At 43.7% G+C, this 19,364-nt stretch overlaps 1 protein-coding gene across 1 annotated transcript in view; it reads left to right on the forward strand.

Annotated features, from left to right (window-relative positions):
• The window catches only part of epha8 (eph receptor A8), a 95,388-nt gene that overhangs the window by 23,508 nt on the left and 52,516 nt on the right, over positions 1-19,364 (forward strand). The window contains exon 2 of the mRNA XM_063911932.1: positions 1,808-1,872. Coding sequence (XP_063768002.1) covers positions 1,808-1,872 — 65 coding nt within the window. The remainder of the gene's footprint in view (positions 1-1,807; positions 1,873-19,364) is intronic.

Consider the following 19,364-nt stretch of genomic DNA (forward strand, 5'->3'; position numbering starts at 1 on the left):
GGAGTTCAAGTCAATGTTGTGAATCAAGCCGTTGGTCTGTTTTGTATGTAGTCGTGCAACAAGGCGATCCTCCTTTTTTCAGGATTGACCGCCTCGTTGCACATCCCTTACTAGCAGGTGCAAAAATACCCAACCAGAAATTCAGAAGTCAGTCAAACACAGTCTCTAAATCCTGAAGCAACGAGACAGAAAAACCATATATGTCTTTTTCTGTCAGCCTGCTACACATTCAAGCTAATAACAGAGTGGTGGCAAAAACTGAGCGTGTATCTGGAAACTCATCAGTAAAAAGCATACAGACTCTGCCAGCTGAGGGGGAGGAGGACAGGCCCTGCAGTTCACTTCCTGCTTCAAGGCAAAACGTTGCACAGTGCAGCTTTAACATGCAGGAGACACGGGGGGAGAGCAAGTGTCAGACAGGGAGATGAAGGATGAGAGAAGTGTGAAGGGTTTTGTTAAACTCATGCTAATGTGAGGGACATCACTTGGCCGCTTGACAAGCTACCCCGAGGCAGAGATCACATTACACACACACACACACACACGATTTGCCGGTGGGTAGAATTAGTGGTTCATTAAGTTCTCCATCCACTGTTTCCTCGTCAGTTCGTCTCTCCGTCTTGTAATATCCTGCCATTCAGATCCTAAGGTTACACAGACAGAATGTGAAGTAAATGTTAGTTATTATGTGTAATGATGCAAATTTGCTCTAAGTCAAACCAAGGCAAGGAGGTGTCTCAAGTGAAGCACAGTGGTGATTGTCTTTGGACTTCCTTAGAAATACAGAGAGGATAAGGAAAAGCAGAGAGTGGAAGAAAATGAATCTCAAGCAAGAGGTTCACTTCAGGGTCTGGAAAGTGGAGCTCAGGTGGAAGTGCGTTTACCTGTTTTATTTCTAATAGCCACCAGGGGGAGGGGACTGTGTCGGATATAAATACAAGTCAGTTTGTGTAGAAGCCTATGAGAGAATGACCCAACCTTTGACTTAGTTTATTACCTCAGGACTTGAAACTAGTCTTGATCAATATAGCATCTTGTTCGTACTCTACTTCTAAATATGTGTTTATTTATAGTAAATCCACCAGCAAAGCAGCCTATGACAAAGAGGGTAGCTATATGATGATTGACAGGTCACCACCATGCCATTGTGTGTAGTGTGATAGCTTACTGTATGCCCCTTCCAACCAAACCAGTTCCAGTTCTAGCTCCGTGCTAGTTGTTCTTCTTGTTCCAAACTGGTTCTTCTTTTGAGCCCCAGTTGTGTTTCCACCGCCCAGAGCCCCACTTTTATTTCGCCATGAACTGTTATTGCTCAGGTTAATCACTGGCAGTTTTTTAGTGCCAGTTAAGAACTGGTTTTAGGGGCCAAGAGGCGATGGAAACCGGTGTAGCTCCAAACTGGCCCTTGAACCGCTTTGTTGGGAACGGGGCAGAGTTGACCTTTAATTTTAAACCAGCAGTTAATTGGATATTTTTCTCTGTTGACTCACACTGTAGCGGCAAACGTTTTGTCTCCTGGTCTATTTCTGGCCTGCTGAGGTCCCCGCTCAAAGGGCTCTGAGGGTGAACAGGGTCAAGGTGACATCACACGCTGTGACACCTGGCCTAGAGTCCCCGTGACGACCGCCCCGCCTCATCAGTCACACCTGTCAGACAGGTGTATGTGTGTTTGTGTGTGTGTGTGACGCTGTCGGGTGCCAGTGCGCACAGATGATGGCGGTGAAGGACAGGATGGACAGATAAGGACGGCAAAAAACAACCATTTAAAGCTCATCACTAACTGTTGTTGTTGTTTGTTTCCCTGCAGTGAACCTACTCGACACGACGACCATCACCGGGGACTGGGGCTGGCTAACGTACCCGTCACATGGGGTAAGAACTAAATATAACGTACTCTATCAAAATCAGTCACTTTGACCCCATAACATTTTCAGTTAGACACACTGTTGGAAAGAGGAGACTCCGCAGGCCATCCTTATTGTTGTTGTTCTACAAATATTCAGATTACCTGATGACAAGACACACTTTAGCATACAGCTTTTGAGACAAAGTTATATTAAGAGTGGGCTCAAAGGCGTATTCCAAGAAAAAACACGTCAACAGGTTTAACAAAAAAAGATCTGACTTCTGTTTTTGTTTGTCGTGGATATTATCGTATCGTAAGTAAAGATTTAGGAGAAGCAAACATTCGATAAAGGGGCTTTGACTGGGAGCAGTGGGGTTGATGGTTCAACGCCCAGAAGAGACTTAAAATATGGAACGTGTACTGCTACTTGGAGAGGGTCCCAGTTCACCTCCTGGTGCCCTTCACCGATCCCCCACTCCCCATTGATGCCCGGGCGCTGTAGAATAGCTGCCCACTGCTCCCGGGTACTAGGATGGGTTAAATGTAGAGACCAAATTTCACTGTGTGCACATACTGTATGTGTGACAGATAAAGAGGGTTTGAAGGATTTGAAGTAAACAGTACATTTCATATGAGAAGAGAAACTATTTGTGGATACATCAGCTCAGTTTGATGTTGCAACCCTGTATTCTGAGATAATTCATGTTAGGAACTCAGGTTTGGGTCATTTGGGGGTTTCGGTTAGGGTTAGGGTTAGGGTTAGGGTTGGCTTTAAACAAAGTCTTGGCTTTCTGAATAGGAATCTTTTATTGATATATTCAGTCAGTAAATACATTTTTGAAGCTTGTAAAGACTTCATGGCGACGTTGTAAAACTGTGTTGTGTATTTGGAGGGGTTGGGGGTTTATGAGTTTGGTCATGAATGCACCATCAATTATTTTTTTGCCTGTTTGAAATGAGATGAAACTCCTCATGCACACATGATGAAGACTTCACGTGTCGCATCAACATCTACTCACCCCAGCGTATTTCCTGGGTTATCCTCATTGATGTACTGCACACTTTTCCACCACAATGAGACACCTGTTGCAAAAACACTCCTATTTTTATCCCATCTCCGGGCATGTGAGGTGGGGATTTTCCACCTGTGCTTATTAAAAAGGATCTGGCTGAAGCCATTGACACCACAGGCTAATTAACAGTTCCTCCATTGCAGTCAGACAACGACACGCAACACTCCCCTAATTCCAACATCAGCAGCGACATCACTTTTCCACATATTGTCACCAAGGTGCAACTCACAGTAGGGGGAGAGCCTACACCTCCTGAGGGGAGGAAGAGGAGAGGGAGGTGGAGGGAGAAAGATGAAAGAGGAAAGAGCGAGGTGACAGCGAGGGCATGGTGTTGCTACATTAGCATATTGTAATGCCACATGATGATGCCTGCGGTGATGAATTAGGACTCCAGCCGTGATCTTTATAGCGGCGAGAAAGCCACCGTGTCCCTGACTCCCCCGACTGTCAGTGAAGTGGTGGAAACATTTAACTCACCTCCAGCCCATACAACAGACGGCGGTGCGATTGAACGACGGCCAGCAGGAACAGATGGGCTGTCTTTCAAGTCCCGGGGAAAGAGCCGGAAGAATTGGATTAGAGTTCTGAGCAAAGTGACTCGTTCTGTGTCGAATCAGCGTGAGAAGTGAATCGCATAACATCTAGATTACACAAACTCAGCCCCGTGGTGTCTCGTGTCTCATTTCAGTTCAATATGGCAGACATATTCACCCCTAACTTGATGGGAGACATGTTTTCTCTCTGAGCTCCCGCGCATTAAATGGTTGATTGAATGGATTTAGATCCGAAGCGTGGCTTTGTGGCATTATGGTTACATAAGAATATTGTGCTGAATGACAAAAGGGTTGAGGTAGGTGAATGACCTTTTTCTGTTTCATTTTTGAGAGGTCTCTTTAACTGCAGAGTCACAGCCCAGCTATAGGCAGCAGCACGGTTATATACAACACATTAAAGCACAGAGAACATATTGTATCATGGTCCCAATCAGAAGTGTCATCAAACAATGCCTCTACAGACGGAGCTGCTTGCTTCTCGGTCTAAGAACGATATCATATTCAACTAATATTGCAGCTGGTTCCCAACAAATGGAGCAGCATGACTCGACACCTTTTTCCCAGCTCATAGAAGACTTAAGTCAAAACAAACAAGGCCAATGAGTTCCCGTGCTTCTCCGATGGACGTAAATCCGTAGATAAGGTGGAATAGCAACAATATTAGCCTTAGGAATAAAGATATGCCAATGGTTTAGTCTACAGGTGCTCAGAGCAGAACATCCAAGCCAAGCATTCAAGAAGCAATGCTGCATGTGAGGGTTTTAAGGTCGGCTGTAAATGTTGTATGAAGTTTTGTTCTCATCAGGTTTGGTACGGTAGGTCTTATCCTGAAGGAGGATAAGTGTTCAGTGGAATCGGGACTACATTGTTATCTTTTATGGTAAAGATTGATATCACTTCTAAGTTGTTTATTGGTAGCTGAGGTTGTGTCCGAAACCCCTCCATTGTGCATTAATACCTAGTCCTCTACTTCCATTACCAAACTTTAAAAATCCATGACAAACCCACCCCGACACCCTCACAATGACCCAATAACAATCGGATAAAAAAAGGTCTATTATTTGGAAGATTTGTGCTGTTGCGTCGCTATTATCCTGCGCGGCAGAAGCTCACTCTTTAGGGACTTTGCTGGGGAACTAGAGGGTCGCAGGTTCAAGACTCCAAGCAGACCATAGTAAGGAGTGTGGACTGGTACTTTGAGAGGTACCAGTCCACCTCCTTGGCACTACAATTGTGCCCTTCAGATAGGCATTCTCCCTCAGACGGTTCACAAAGCTGCTTTTGTTGGGTTTTCGTTAACAGTCTCTTGACGTAATTTGGCAAATTCCTGATTTCAAGAAGACTTCATTGATGATCATTATATCCATCCATTCAATGGTAATACATTAGTATAGCTGTCTAAGGGATTAATCTATACATTTGTGCCCTGCCAATCCCAACCCTCTGGTTAAGAAGTACCAATTAAACAGAGTCACAGAGTTTGGAAGGTTAGGTCACAGGAAAGACGTCTCCATCGCTTCCCTCGGCGCTGAACATAAAAAAGACCTCTCATTATTCATGTAATGTATCACCTCTAATGGCACAGTGTGGTGTTTCCTCTTGTAATGAATTAACTTGAGTCATACATTATATAAAATTCTTAAATGATAACTTTGAAGGTCTTGCAAAATGTTGTTGTGAATTATCAGCAGCGTCAGAAGCACTGTAAATATTCCCTACAGGGGAGAGTGATTTATTGGGAATAGAGGTTGCAAAGCACTTTCACTTAAGACTTTAAAAAACGGTAGTTTGGGACTATGTGAAATATGGGCTTGAGAGAAAATGCAGGCAACTGGTAAAATAACTCTGAATGGTATCTGCAAGCTGCCTGAGATCAGCAGTTCTTTCAGCATTTAAAACATCTGCTCATTCACAGAAAACTAACAGTGACCACTGACAGTGATATGTGTGTTTAGACAGATGTATTCTGGGTTCATTGTGTTCGAGAGAGAGAGCTTGGCTGGTGCAGAAAGACTAGACTGTCCTCCATATGGGAGAGTTGATGTACTCTGAGCAGTGCCATAGTGGGTCTGTTTTGAGCTTGATTAATGATGCATTCAGACTGATTCTTTAGCAAAGCTATCAGACCGGCAGAGGCTCTTTATTTCGGCGAATTGGCTTCCGCTTTCAGTTTCGGAAACCAGAAAGAAACCAATGGTTTGAAACGCCTTTTGGCTCTGCTTAAGACAATCCTTTACAGTCTGCTTCGACTTAAAGCAATAATGGAGAGCTAAAATGTACCCGGTTCTTAGCTTTTACAACTGTCTTTCAATATGTGTTTAATACGCCAGGCTCCAATATCTCTCCATACTGACTTTGAAGCAAGCAACCACCTCCACATCAGAGAAGTCAAGCCGATGCAGAAGTGCCTAAACATGCCTTTGTTCTGTCGTTCAGCAGGGGGGGCGACTCCTCTGTTTGCAAAACAGAGGAGTCAAATTGTATAGAAGTCTATGAGATAATGTTTGGCCCCTTCAAAGACACCAAAAACATCATGATTCATGTAAAAATGAACATGGACATGGGCGATGGTTAGTGCTCACAGCTTGTGGGAGACAGGCCAGGTCGGCAGGCATGAAGTCAAAATTGTCTGCGTTGGTTCAACACACACACACACACACACACACACACACACACACACACACACACACACACACACACACACACACACACACACACACACACACACACACACACACACACACACACACACACACGCACGCAATAGTTTTGCCCGACTATACTGAAAACAAGGTCGGTGAGACGAAACGTTAAAGTTTTGAGGAGTAGAAATCCAAAACAGTGAGCTAACAGACACTAAATTTAGACTTTAGAACTGATGGAAAATGCAGAGTTGGGTGATTTTTTTCGAAGATAAGTAACAACTAAACATCAAGTGGTGAAGTTCAGATTTAGGGAAATGATATCCTCTTACGAAGGGGAGGAATGATTCCAGCAAACCATTTTGGATGTTTTCACCTTTTATAATAGTGGTTTTCAATCCATTACATGTGGCAGATGGGTGAAATTGCACCTACTTAAAAAAGTCAAATTGAAATGGTCACAGTTTTAAAAACATGGTTAGGTTTTGAAAGGTTGAAAGTAAGTCTATTTGTTGGATAGACTTCATTACATTTGTCAATAAACAGGTTGAGTTTGGATTTGACACAGGATACAAACATTGGTTTCCTGATATACAAGATGCCTCAGACAGTATTGTGTGTGTGGGGGTGTGGGTGTGTGTGTGTGTGTGTGTGTGACAGCGAGAGAGAAAACCATTGCGGAGACCTCATGGGTTCTTTGATAAATGGATGTTTTGACAGTTTCTAAATCTCATACGCTCTCACCTTCACACACACACACACATACAGAACACACACATGAAGTCGTTTCTTTTTTTAACCTTCCTGACAGTTCACAGCGTTATGAATGTGCCACGCTTACAGCACGGATGCCCTCTTCTCCGGGCAGCAGCGCTTTGATGCTCTTAGGCTCGAGGAACAGCAGCTGCAGTGGAAAGATTTCTGTTGCCTGATGATTGTGTCACGAAAAAAAAAGCAGTTATCTTTGGGAGCTGAGAGTGACTCGTGTTTGTACCGTCACACTTTGTTTGATCCAAAAAGCTTGCCTGCAATATGCGAAATCTATTCTTCCATAACAAATACATTAAACCTGGCTCTGCCGTTATCCCGCAGGTTCACTAATGTTATTTTCAAATTGAAATGTTGTTCAGGAGGGGACACACATGTCACTTTGAGTAAGCGAGTGAGGCAAAGGTGAGAGCGAGAGGGAAGGGGGATATAGATAGAGAGGTTGCCCACAGGGAACTCAAGAGTGTCTGGTCCGCGCCGGAGGAAGATGGATTAAAATGGTCAACATACAGTTCCCTGAATTTGAAGACTTTGCAGATAGAGGGAAGCTGGCTGGAGGACAGGATTAACATAACTGTGTGTTGTCTTTCAACCGGCACAGATCTACGTACTCATTGGTATCAGTCAAATAACAGATATGTGTAATATGAAAAGTTAAGGAGAAATCATCCCAGTGTGCAAGTGAAGAAGCCATATGCATGCAGAGGTGGGAGGAGTACTCAGATGTTGTACTTGAGTAAAGTAGAAGTACTCAGGTCTTGTTCTTGAGTAAAGTAGAAGTACTCAGGTCTTGTACTTGAGCAAAGTAGAAGTACTCAGATCTTATACTTGAGTAAAGTAGAAGTACTCAGGTATTGTACTTGAGTAAAGTATAAGTACTCAGATCTTGTACTTGAGTAAAGTAGAAGTACTCAGGTCTTGTTCTTGAGTAAAAGTAGAAGTACTCAGGTCTTCTACTTGAGTAAAAGTAGAAGTACTCAGGTCTTGTACTTGAGTAAAGTAGAAGTACTCAGATCTTGTACTTGAGTAAAGTAGAAGTACTCAGATCTTGTACTTGAGTAAAGTAGAAGTACTCAGATCTTGTACTTGAGTAAAGTAGAAGTACTCAGATCTTGTACTTGAGTAAAGTAGAAGTACTCAGATCTTGTACTTGAGTAAAGTAGAAGTACTCAGATCTTGTACTTGAGTAAAGTAGAAGTACTCAGGTCTTGTACTTGAGTAAAGTAGAAGTACTCAGATCTTGTACTTGAGTAAAAGTAGAAGTACTCAGATCTTGTACTTGAGTAAAGTAGAAGTACTCAGATCTTGTACTTGAGTAAAGTAGAAGTACTCAGATCTTGTACTTGAGTAAAGTAGAAGTACTCAGATCTTGTACTTGAGTAAAGTAGAAGTACTCAGATCTTGTACTTGAGTAAAGTAGAAGTACTCAGATCTTGTACTTGAGTAAAGTAGAAGTACTCAGATCTTGTACTTGAGTACAGTAGAAGTACTCAGATCTTGTACTTGAGTAAAGTAGAAGTACCAGAGTGTAGGAATACTCTGTCACAGTAAAAGTATTCTAAATGTTCCTCCAGTGAAAGTAGAAAGTACTCTCCTCTAAATGTACTTAAAGTAGTGACAGTAAAAGTAGTCATTGTCTGATTGGTCCATTTCAGAATAATATCTCTGATATGTTTTATAATGATTGATCATTAAAGTGTTCTCAGAGCTGGTAAAGGTGCAGCTAGTTTGAATGGCTTTGTATACTGCAGGGTAGCTGCTGGATTTACTGCAGGTGAACTACAGTCTGATTTAAGGGAGATTATATTTACCATCATTCATCCTAATCTGCCCAGCAACTAAAGGGATTAAATACATGTAGTGGAGGCAGAATTGTTTGTGTGCGCCAAAGTGTTTATTCCCGTGTTTAGCTCCTAGCAGCTTTTTTTTGGGACTGCCTTCAGCTTCAAAAACAGTGTTTGGCAGCTCATTGTTTTGGGGTTTTACAGATCAACAGGCTTTAGTGTTGTAAAGCAAACACAATTTCCAGATAAAGTAAGCAACTAGATGGTGAAAAAAGATAACCATCCTAGGCCCAAAGAGACAGATATTTGTATTAGGGATTTTCAATAGTAGGCTTCCTTCTCCCTTTCATTCCAAAACACCAATATTACAAAATAAATAAAAACTGAAATCCCATTTGTTCAAAAGCCTGTTACCCCAAAAACAAACAGGACCTAATCTAAAAGAAAATGTCTCTTCGCCCTTCTCTGCCTCTGATTGGCTAGTAGTGCAAAGCAACCCTTTGCTAGCCAATCAGAGTCAGAGGAGGAAGGGTCATGATGTAACAGCTCGGTGTGTATTTTCAAAGAAACATGCCTTAAGTCAACCTGCTGAAAATATGAAATAGAACTATTGAACATCCCAGAACTCAGAGAATTTTTTTTCAAGGAGTGAACTTTCACTCTGGAAAAGATGGAGGGATGGAAGGAAAAGAGAGAGAGCGAGAGAGAGAGAGAGAGAGAGGAGCGAGAGAGAGGGAGAGAGAGAGAGAGGTTACAGGGGGATTAAAATGTTTCCAGGAAAATAGCTGAAGATTGGTGTGTGTGTGTGTGTGGGTGTGTGTGTGTGTGTGTGGGGGGGGGTTTAGGTCTTTATTAGCACCCTGACCTCTCCCTTCACGTGAGTCTCGTTTAGATGACATCATGACAGATCACGTCTCCGACTCAAGGGGCTTCTTTCCATCCAATTTATTCAGGCAATGGTTAGGACGCCCGATGGCTGTCCCAGGAGCATCTTTCTCTGTTTTTCACTCTGTCTTACACACACACACACACACACACACACACACACACACACACACACACACACACACACACACACACACACTCACACTGTATCTCACTTTCTCTTGGAGCTTGTCAAATAGAGCAGGAAGACTTCATTATCCTCCAGTCCGATCTATGTTTGGCCATGACAGGTTCATCCACCGGCCACCCCGTCGATCGATACAGCTGACAGAACAAGTTGTGTGTGTGTGTGTGTGTGTGTGTGCATGCGTAAGTGTGTGTGTGTTTCTCTGTCTGTGTGTGTGAAGATTAACGTGGGCCGCTGAAGCCATGATGTGGATGAGCTGAAGTGTCAAAAGCCTGCAGTCTGTTGCCATTACTAACTATTTCACCAGCTCCCAATTACTTTCTCATCCTCGGTCTCACACACACACACACACACACACATACACACACACAAACACGTTTTGCCCAACTATACTGGAAACAAGGTCGGTGAGACGAAACGTTAAAGTTTTGAGGAGTAGAAATCCAAAACAGTGAGCTAACAGACACTAAATTTAGACTTTAGAACTGATGGAAAATGCAGAGTTGGGTGATTTTTTGAAGATAAGTAACACCTAAACATCAAGTGTGTGTGTGTGTGTGTGTGTGTGTGTGATAGCGAGAGAGAAACCATTGCAGAGACCTCGTGGGTTCTTTTTATAAATGGACACACACACACACACACACACACACACACACACACACACACACACACACACACACACACACACACACTTTATCGCTGAAACGACCAGACCTATGAGCTTAGGTTTAGAGCAGCAGGGCGGCAATATTGTTTTTGGATTTCCTCTGTTTCCCTAGAAAGTTCTTTCAATTCCTATACTTTTATCTTAATGAACCTGCAAAGGAGCAGATTTATGCCAAATCTACTGACAACTAGGACCTGAAGGAGATCAACACTCATGCTGTCCTACGCTGCAACCAAACCCTGAAATGGGTTATCACTTTACCACCTCCGGTTCTCCTCGTTCCCCTTCTTCCTCTTTTTTGATGCCGCAAATAGCCGTTTGTCTTTATTTATACAGAAGATTGTAGGGGCTTACCAGAAGTGTAACTTTGGGGTCCACAACCACCTTAATCTGGCCTCCATCACATCTCTACCATGCCCCATTTTTCTCTTGTATGTATATCACAAGATGAATAAAAAGGTCCAGCTGTTATTTAACCATCTTTGAGTTTAATCAGCATTCATCTCTTAGCATTTCACAAAGACATGTAACTATAACTATAAGTGGAAACCCAACTTTGAAACTGATTAGACCCGGAGGTACCGACGTGCATTCAGAACATTGTCTTCTCATAACTTTGTAGTTCATTTTGACTTTGTTATTTGATAGAAAGTAAGCTGACAAAACACTTTCATTCTGCCAAAACAAACAGCTTCTCTGATCTTCTGGCAACTCAGAGGGCAATGTATCTGCTCGAGTGGAAATAGGCTGAATAAAACAAAAGAGATTAAAGAGAGGAAGGGAGCGCGGAGAATCAGAGACATCCTGGAACGTGGATCAGACGTGCATTAATTGCCACTGAGAAGCGATTTCTGACCCCAGATCTGAAACACAATTAGCAAGAAAGGAGAGGAAACCTTTACAGTCTTGTTATTTTTTGTAGAGAAGAAAGTCATGATATCAGTCTTATTATCACTCGGGGCATTCTGGGGGATCAGTGGACTGAGGTATAGATGAGTCACCAGTTTAAATAGCTATGCCGATGATACACTTTTTTGAAATGGTTATTTAACTTTAAATGATCGTTGTTTTAAATTGAGTCTTAAACCTCACCAGCTTATATTTACAAAATGTTCAGGATCAAAAATGGCAGTTTTAAGCAGAACGTGGCCATATTGTACTCTGCTGGGCAGATTTTAGGAATTTTTGGTGGATTTTGACATTTTAGGGGGCTCTAGCATCCATTTCTTTTCTTAAAATGTCAAAAATCGATTCAATTTCTTCAATATACGTCACAAACCACTCCAAAATTATCCAAATTGACCAAGCAAGTTTTAAGCTATTAATTGCATATGCTAATTTATGCAATTTATGCCAATTGTGCAACTTGCCCAACATATGCAAGTTAGCATCCGGCAGTTACTCTGTGCTTGAAAACCTGTAATCTACAAACTTTGGGGTGCTCAACACTGCCAAGTTAACTGCTAGCAACTAAACTCTTGTGGAAACACCCGGTGTAATTAAACACTTCTCCTACACACCGTCAGCCAGTCCTTGAGCTCCTGCTGACCTCTCGTTGACCGTCCGCTGTGGTATAATCGTCCGTTTATTCTCCCGTGAGACAGAGGCATGATGGCCGACACAGCACAGCAGCTGCCAGCCTAAGGTGCTAACACACCTCTGCAGCTGCACCGTGGACTTAATAAACACCCCGGGTGAAGGCGTGATGTGCTGCAGGCGCTGGATCACCGGAGGGGCTTGAGGTGGTGTCTGCTGGACCAGGAGAGGATGTGTGTGTGTGTGTGCTGCAGGCAGGTTAGTAGAGAAAGATAGGCCGACTAGAAGTCAGCATGAAGTGCAGGAGAAACTGCCCAGGTGTCTGAATAAGAGATTTGAGGCAGGCCTTGACAGGGTTTGGCAGACAGCTCTATTCTGCTGTTGGCTTTGGCAGACACAGCAGGGATGACCTGCTTGTAATGAATCAAATCAAATAGGCCTTGAGTGTGGAGACATCTTCGTTCCTGGTAGGTATTAGTCCTGTGGGCTGATCCATCAAGTATAGTATGTTCAGATTCGTTGTGTTGATATAGAGAGCTGAAGTGATGAAGTATGTTTGTAGACTGACAGGAAAAGTTAGCATCGCAAAGGCTACCTCAACAAAAAGCAAAAGGTTGATACACACTGTGAGCGTTCGGGCTCACACCTGGGTTCCCAATGTAGAAGGAGCCCTGGTAGTTTGAAACACAATACATTTATTTCTGCACAGCCCGTTAACAACGTTCTTGCTGGCTCGTCGCTCTCGTCCGGCGTGGGAGGTGGAGACAGGTTCTCCTCAGGACCCAGTCTACTGCAACAGCCCAGAACCAGGTTACGACCATGACTTTAATCAGTGCCTGATTACCTGATCCCGATCAGCTGTCTGGCCTCCGGCTGAGCCACTCCTACCACTCCAGCAGCCGGCGCCCTAACCACACCTTCCGCTGCCACACACACATTGCGTTCAGCAGGGTAATCTCCACATGGTAACACCACTTTGTGACTTATAAAACTTAATGTGACACAAACTAAGCTCAACATCAGCACCGCGAAGCTAATTGCTAATGGTCGGCGTGTGATGACGTTTAGTTGTTTTTTTAGTCACTACAGCCATTATTATGACTCATAGAAGCTTTGGATATTAATGAGTGGAGGATTGACCGACGTACTTTCTGTAAAAGGTTAAAACACAGACCTTATTTCAGGCTTTACCAAAAAACAAGTTCAAAAAGACTGTTAACCCCGAGACAAGGGAACCGGAAGTTAATCATTTTCAGGGGTTGTAGAACTCTTACTCACATCACTCTCTATGCCCAACAAGGTCCAGTCTTGCAAAGCCAACCTCTCCTGGAAAGATAAGTCCTGGAACTTCAAGTCAAATCCAAACCTGTCCAGTGATCTGTCCAGTGATCAAACACACTAGCTGATAAACGGCTAGACAGTCAACCACTAGTGCTTTCTGGTTACCCTGGCTTAGGAAGGCTTCTCCAATGCTGACTCACAAATCCTGACGAACAGAAGTCTCCTTCACAGTCTGAGCTGGGTGATGGTGACCGGGTTGGCGGTACATTTTGCACAATCAGTTCCAGACAAAAGTAGTCCTGGCGGCTGATTGCGCTTTCTAATATTATCCGATCAGATGTTGAATAATCATTTCTAATATCCATGAAAAAAATAATCTGTACTGGTCTCCACTGCTGTCGCCTCGTCTAAGTGCATTAGTAATACCGCATTTCTTCAGTGACGGGTACCAGAGCCGTTACATGACCCAACACACACTGCAGTACACTCTCTATGCATTTGAATTTGAATTCAAAAAAACATATTCTTTATTCCTCTTTGTTGGGATGTTTTCATTTATTTTTTGGCTCAAAGTTGCACACACACTAACACACACACACACACACACAGTCCTGTAAAAACCTACGTCTCAGAATAGATGGCAATTACACCGTCTCCCCCACTGATCCCAGACCAGTGCAATTAACACTTCTATTCCAGAAAGGTTATCGCTGTCAAAGAGTCCACACACATTGACACACACACACTCACACATACTCTCTCTCTCTCTCTCTCTCTCTCTCACTTCCACACACACACACACACACACACAGAGGCTAAGTTATTAAGTCTGTTCTGGTTGTGTGGCTGATAATACGCGAGGCAGAAAGGTGTTGGGCAGAGCCTGATATTTCACTGAGTTAATATGCAGACCTGTTACTTCACATAGAGCTCAGCATTAAGCCCGGAAATGCCACCAGTGAACACACACACACACACACACACACACACACACACACACACACACAAAGCCATCACATCCCGCCGACTCTCTCTATCTTCATCATCCTTTTTCTGTCTCTCGCCGTCATTCATTCTCTTTCTGTCTATGAGTTCTAAAGAAAATCAGACACTAATCTGAAATTAGATCTTTCAAAGTAGACACGAGACTTCGGCTTTGTCTTCCTTTTTGACGTCGCTTGTCCTCAAACGTGTGTTGTCTTACCGTTCTGCATGTTTCAATGCAAAAGAAAACCAGCGAAAGACGGTGTTGGGATGACGTCGCCCTTTTTTCCCCGTCATTTTAACAGTTATTCCATTATGAGACTATTACAGGCTGCCCTTGAAACTGAGTAATCCTTTTGCAGTTTTACCCCCAAAATCCTAAACTCAATATCCCCTACAAGTTTTCAACTGTATCAAACGGTGTTCATCAGTGGATGTAGTTCACTCTGCACAGACACTGTGCAAGCTGTCATCTGTTTTAACTTAATCCAAAGCACTGATGGCTAAAGTTAAGCCAAATATTTCACTCTTAACCTTCAAAATAGGATTCAAAGATCAATTGTATGTCTCTGTAGTCAAAGATGACTCGTGCCATTAGGGCTGGACAGCTTTGAAAATATAAGCACACTATTTTCTCTTATGTCGGCCAAATGATTTGAGCAGCCTAAAGCTAACCCCATGTATGGTGCATGATGTAAACCCATGTCTTAACACCCCAGACCAAAGCACTCTGGAAAAAGGGGTGCCAGTGAATAAAGTCCAGGAGTATCAAACACCGTTTCCATCCCGCTAGAGCTGACTGTTTTTCATTATTTGTTTTAGAAGTTACTTCACAAAAACAGTTTCCTCTCTTGAAGGAGGCCCTATATTTAATATTTCCAAACCTACAGTATATTGCTCCAAGCAGGGATTGTGAGTCGTTTTTAATATAAAAGAACCGATTAGCCGGTTCCACACACTCACGCACCACCAAGTGCTCTATATTAAACATTCAAAGACTCTTATGAGAAGATTTTCTGCACATAGGGAAACGGCTGCCACACTTTGATGATGACAGATGATTGAGTGTGAGTCTTGAGGAAAAGTAAGGGTTACTTCAGGGTCTTTTTTACCCGTTTGTTTTGCTTTTCATTAAATGCATAATGTGTTTGAACATGTGGTCGAAAGGCTTTGGGCAAATCTGGTTAGGAATGTAATTTGTAGGACGTCAATATAAGCAGGCTTTTTTTAGTGACAGTGCAGGTCAGGAACAGGGAGACAGAGGGGAAGACGCACGGTAAAGGGACCCAGGCCGGATTCGAACCCCGAGTTCACCGCATGGGGATAAAACCCCAGTATGTGGCCGCCTGCTCTACCCACTGAGCTATACGACGGCCAGGAAATCATCGCAGGACTTCCTGCAAGAATCAGTATCACAGTTAGAAATAGAGCCATATGGTGCGTAGGAATCGTAGGGTCGCCGGTTCAAGTCCCCGAACAGACTTGAAATAAGGAAAGTGGACTGCTACTTGGAGAGGTCCCAGTTCTCCTCCTAGGCCCTGCTGTGGTGCCCTTGAGCAAGGCACCGGACAATTCCAACCCCCCCGCCCCATTGCTCCCCGGGCGCTGCACAATAGCTGCCCACTGCTCCTAGAACTAGGATGGGTTAAATGCAGAGGACCAATTTCACTGTGTGTGCTCTGCTGTGTGCATGTATGTGACTAATGAAGAGGGTTCATCCTCCGATTCTATCTATCACACAGTACTCAAAGCGTATTTTGCCCTGATTTAACGTTGTACACATATACAAAATGATGCCTGAATAACATCAGCCTGATGCTGATTGGTAAAAACCATGATAGATATGTTATGGCGACTTTTCTGAACGGACATCGGATCAATCAGGCTAGGCTATGCTACCGTAGCGACGTTATGTGCCATGCCGTAGACCGTGTGTGGTTTGTACACATACGATATCCTCCAGTTTCTGTACAGATATGAGGAGATGTGAGCTGATCAGTACATTAAAGATGCCAGGCGGAGGTTCTCCCCGCTGCTTGGCTTTCGCAAAAACAGAACACACCATTAAACAGGCCTGCTATTGTCCCTCACAACAACACCACATCTTCTCAACCATCTCTACTTCTGTTAATCAGTCTTTCTTCAGCCTCTCATCTGTTTGTGCGTCCACTCTCTTTCACATCACACGATTTGAATGGAATTGATTTCATGCGTCAGGGCCTCGGGCTCCAACGAGAGCAGCTCTATAGACGCAATCTTTAGAGGCGAGTGCATTGACAAAACGCTTTCATTCTGCTTAACAACGCCGTCTCTGATCTTCAGGCAACTCAGATGGCAACTTCTTTGTCTGAGTGGAACAAAAGATGTGGAGATTAAAGAGAGGAAGGCAGCGTGTGCGTTAATTGGCACAAAGAGTCCGAGGAGGCTGGGCTCTGAGCACTTGACCCGAGAACGACACGATCAGAAACACAATTATCTGAAAAATTAGAAGAAACTATCACAAGCTGATCAAGGGACTACGTGAAGTCACATCAGGAACACTGGTCGATTTCACGACTTAGAGGAAGACGGACAGGAAGTAAACACTAAAGGGAACAGCAGAAGAAGACAGACGGGAAGTAAACACTAAAGGGAACAGCAGAAGAAGACAGACAGGAGGTAAACACTAAAGGGAACAGCAGAAGAAGACAGACAGGAAGTAAACACTAATGGGAACAGCAGAAGAAGACAGACAAGAAGTAAACACTAACGGGAACAGCAGAAGAAGACAGACGTGAAGTAAACACTAAAGGGAACAGCAGAAGAAGACAGACAGGAAGGGAACACTAAAGGAAACAGCAGAAGAAGACAGACGGGAAGTAAACACTAAAGGGAACAGCAGAAGAAGACAGACAGGAAGTAAACACTAACGGGAACAGCAGAAGAAGACGGACAGGAAGTAAACACTAAAGGGAACAGCAGAAGAAGACAGACAGGAAGGGAACACTAAAGGAAACAGCAGAAGAAGACAGACGGGAAGTAAACACTAAAGGGAACAGCAGAAGAAGACAGACAGGAAGTAAACACTAAAGGGAACAGCAGAAGAAGACAGACAGGAAGGGAACACTAAAGGAAACAGCAGAAGAAGACAGACGGGAAGTAAACACTAAAGGGAACAGCAGAAGAAGACAGACAGGAAGTAAACACTAAAGGGAACAGCAGAAGAAGACAGACAGGAAGTAAACACTAAAGGGAACAGCAGAAGAAGACAGACAGGAAGTAAACACTAAAGGGAACAGCAGAAGAAGACAGACAGGAAGGGAACACTAAAGGGAACAGCAGAAGAAGACAGACAGGAAGTAAACACTAAAGGGAACAGCAGAAGAAGACAGACAGGAAGTAAACAGTAAAGGGAACAGCAGAAGAAGACAGCAGGAAGTAAACACTAAAGGGTACAGCAGAAGAAGACAGACAGGAAGTAAACACTAACGGGAACAGCAGAAGAAGACAGACAGGAAGTGAACACTAAAGGGAACAGCAGAAGAAGACAGACAGGAAATAAACACTAAAGGGAACAGCAGAAGAAGACAGACAGGAAGTAAACACTGGCCAATAGGAGCATGAACGTTCCATAGTGATGTCACCAAGTTCAGGATGTAAACAAAGGATTCCAATGGAGGCATTTCAATCTGGGGAAAAGTGACCTAATATGATATTTCTTTTTGTAAGTTATGTTAATGTAGTAAGATAACAAATTTGTTTTCTGTTTTCTGTTTGATTTCTCCTGATGAAAGATCCGATGTGTTGACAGGCAGGAAACAGATGTGCAATTTACAGCCAATTAATTCCTCATTGTCTTTCTCTCTCTCTCTCTCTCTCTCGCACATGCACACACACACACACACACACACACACACACACACACACACACACACACACACACACACACACACACACGCACACACACACACACGCACACACTCCTCTGTCTGAGATGTATATCCTCACACACTTACACTGCAGTGTCAGCGGGTGGCTCTGTGAAGCACCGTGTCTGTTGTCTCTCTTATCGTGCTCTCACAAGATAAAAATGCCCTGCAGAATCTCTCTGAGTTCTTCTTCTCCTTCTTCTCCTTCTCCTTCTCCTTCTTCTTCTCCTTCTCCTCTTTCTCTCCTTCTCCTTCTCCTTCTCCTCCTTCTTCTCCTTCTTGTTCTCCTTCTCGTTCTCCTTCTCCTTCTCCTTCTCCTTCTTGTTCTCCTTCTCCTCCTTCTTCTCCTAATCTGAGCAGAAAAGATTGACATTATTTACAAGACTAAAACCCCAACCAATCTCGTCCAATCCCGACCTCCTGACAATCTGCCTTCAGCTGCTGTCATTTTTCACGCCGGATAAAAATTCCCAAAATAGGTGAAGGAAAAAAAAGGGCTTTAGTGCAACGATGGCAAGACGGGAATAATGAGGGGGATAGAGAGGTTATAAACCCCAGTAATTAACCGGGGTCTCCGAGAGTTCAAGGACAGTTTCAATTTAGCTGATAAAGATGAGAAGGAAGAGGAGAGGGGAGGGAAGGGGTGAGATGGGTGAGACTTCCTACATCTTAATTATCCCGCTTGGTTTTTGGCTGGCAGTGCCTTGGGGAGTGTGTTGGGGGAGCCGGGTGAGTCGGGCCGAGGGAGAGGAGAGTTGGAGGGCTTCCATGCTGATCCTCCCCGTCCTCTTATCCGAGGCAGAGTTCAGCCGGGTGACGGCCAAACCTTCCCGGGGTCGACGCTTTCCCTCTCAATTACCGCGCCACTCCCAGCCCAGGAGGATCATGGGAAATGGCGGGGTTAAACACACATGCACTTCTTCATTTATACATGCATACAAACGGGCTGCAATAAGACTGAAATAATCAATGCAGCATGTTGTTGAAGGTTGAGATTTATTGTGTGCATGCAGAAACGCCCCCCCCCCCCCCCCCACAGCTCATCTGAAGGAGGGAGTTTGGGAGAATTGCTTTCCTGTTGGTAGAGGAAGAGGGATGGCACTGAGTGAGTCACTGGTTTGGTTTACTTTCACTGAGATATTACCCCCCCTGAAATGAATCACAAACAAACTGTTAAAGAGGCTCTGTTATGTTTTGGGGGGGGGGGGTTCCCCTTTCCTGTAGAGTATTAAAAAGGTTTTAGTGCATG

This window comes from Eleginops maclovinus, chromosome 20, assembly GCF_036324505.1.
Source record: "Eleginops maclovinus isolate JMC-PN-2008 ecotype Puerto Natales chromosome 20, JC_Emac_rtc_rv5, whole genome shotgun sequence".
In the NCBI taxonomy this organism is placed as follows: domain Eukaryota; kingdom Metazoa; phylum Chordata; class Actinopteri; order Perciformes; family Eleginopidae; genus Eleginops; species Eleginops maclovinus.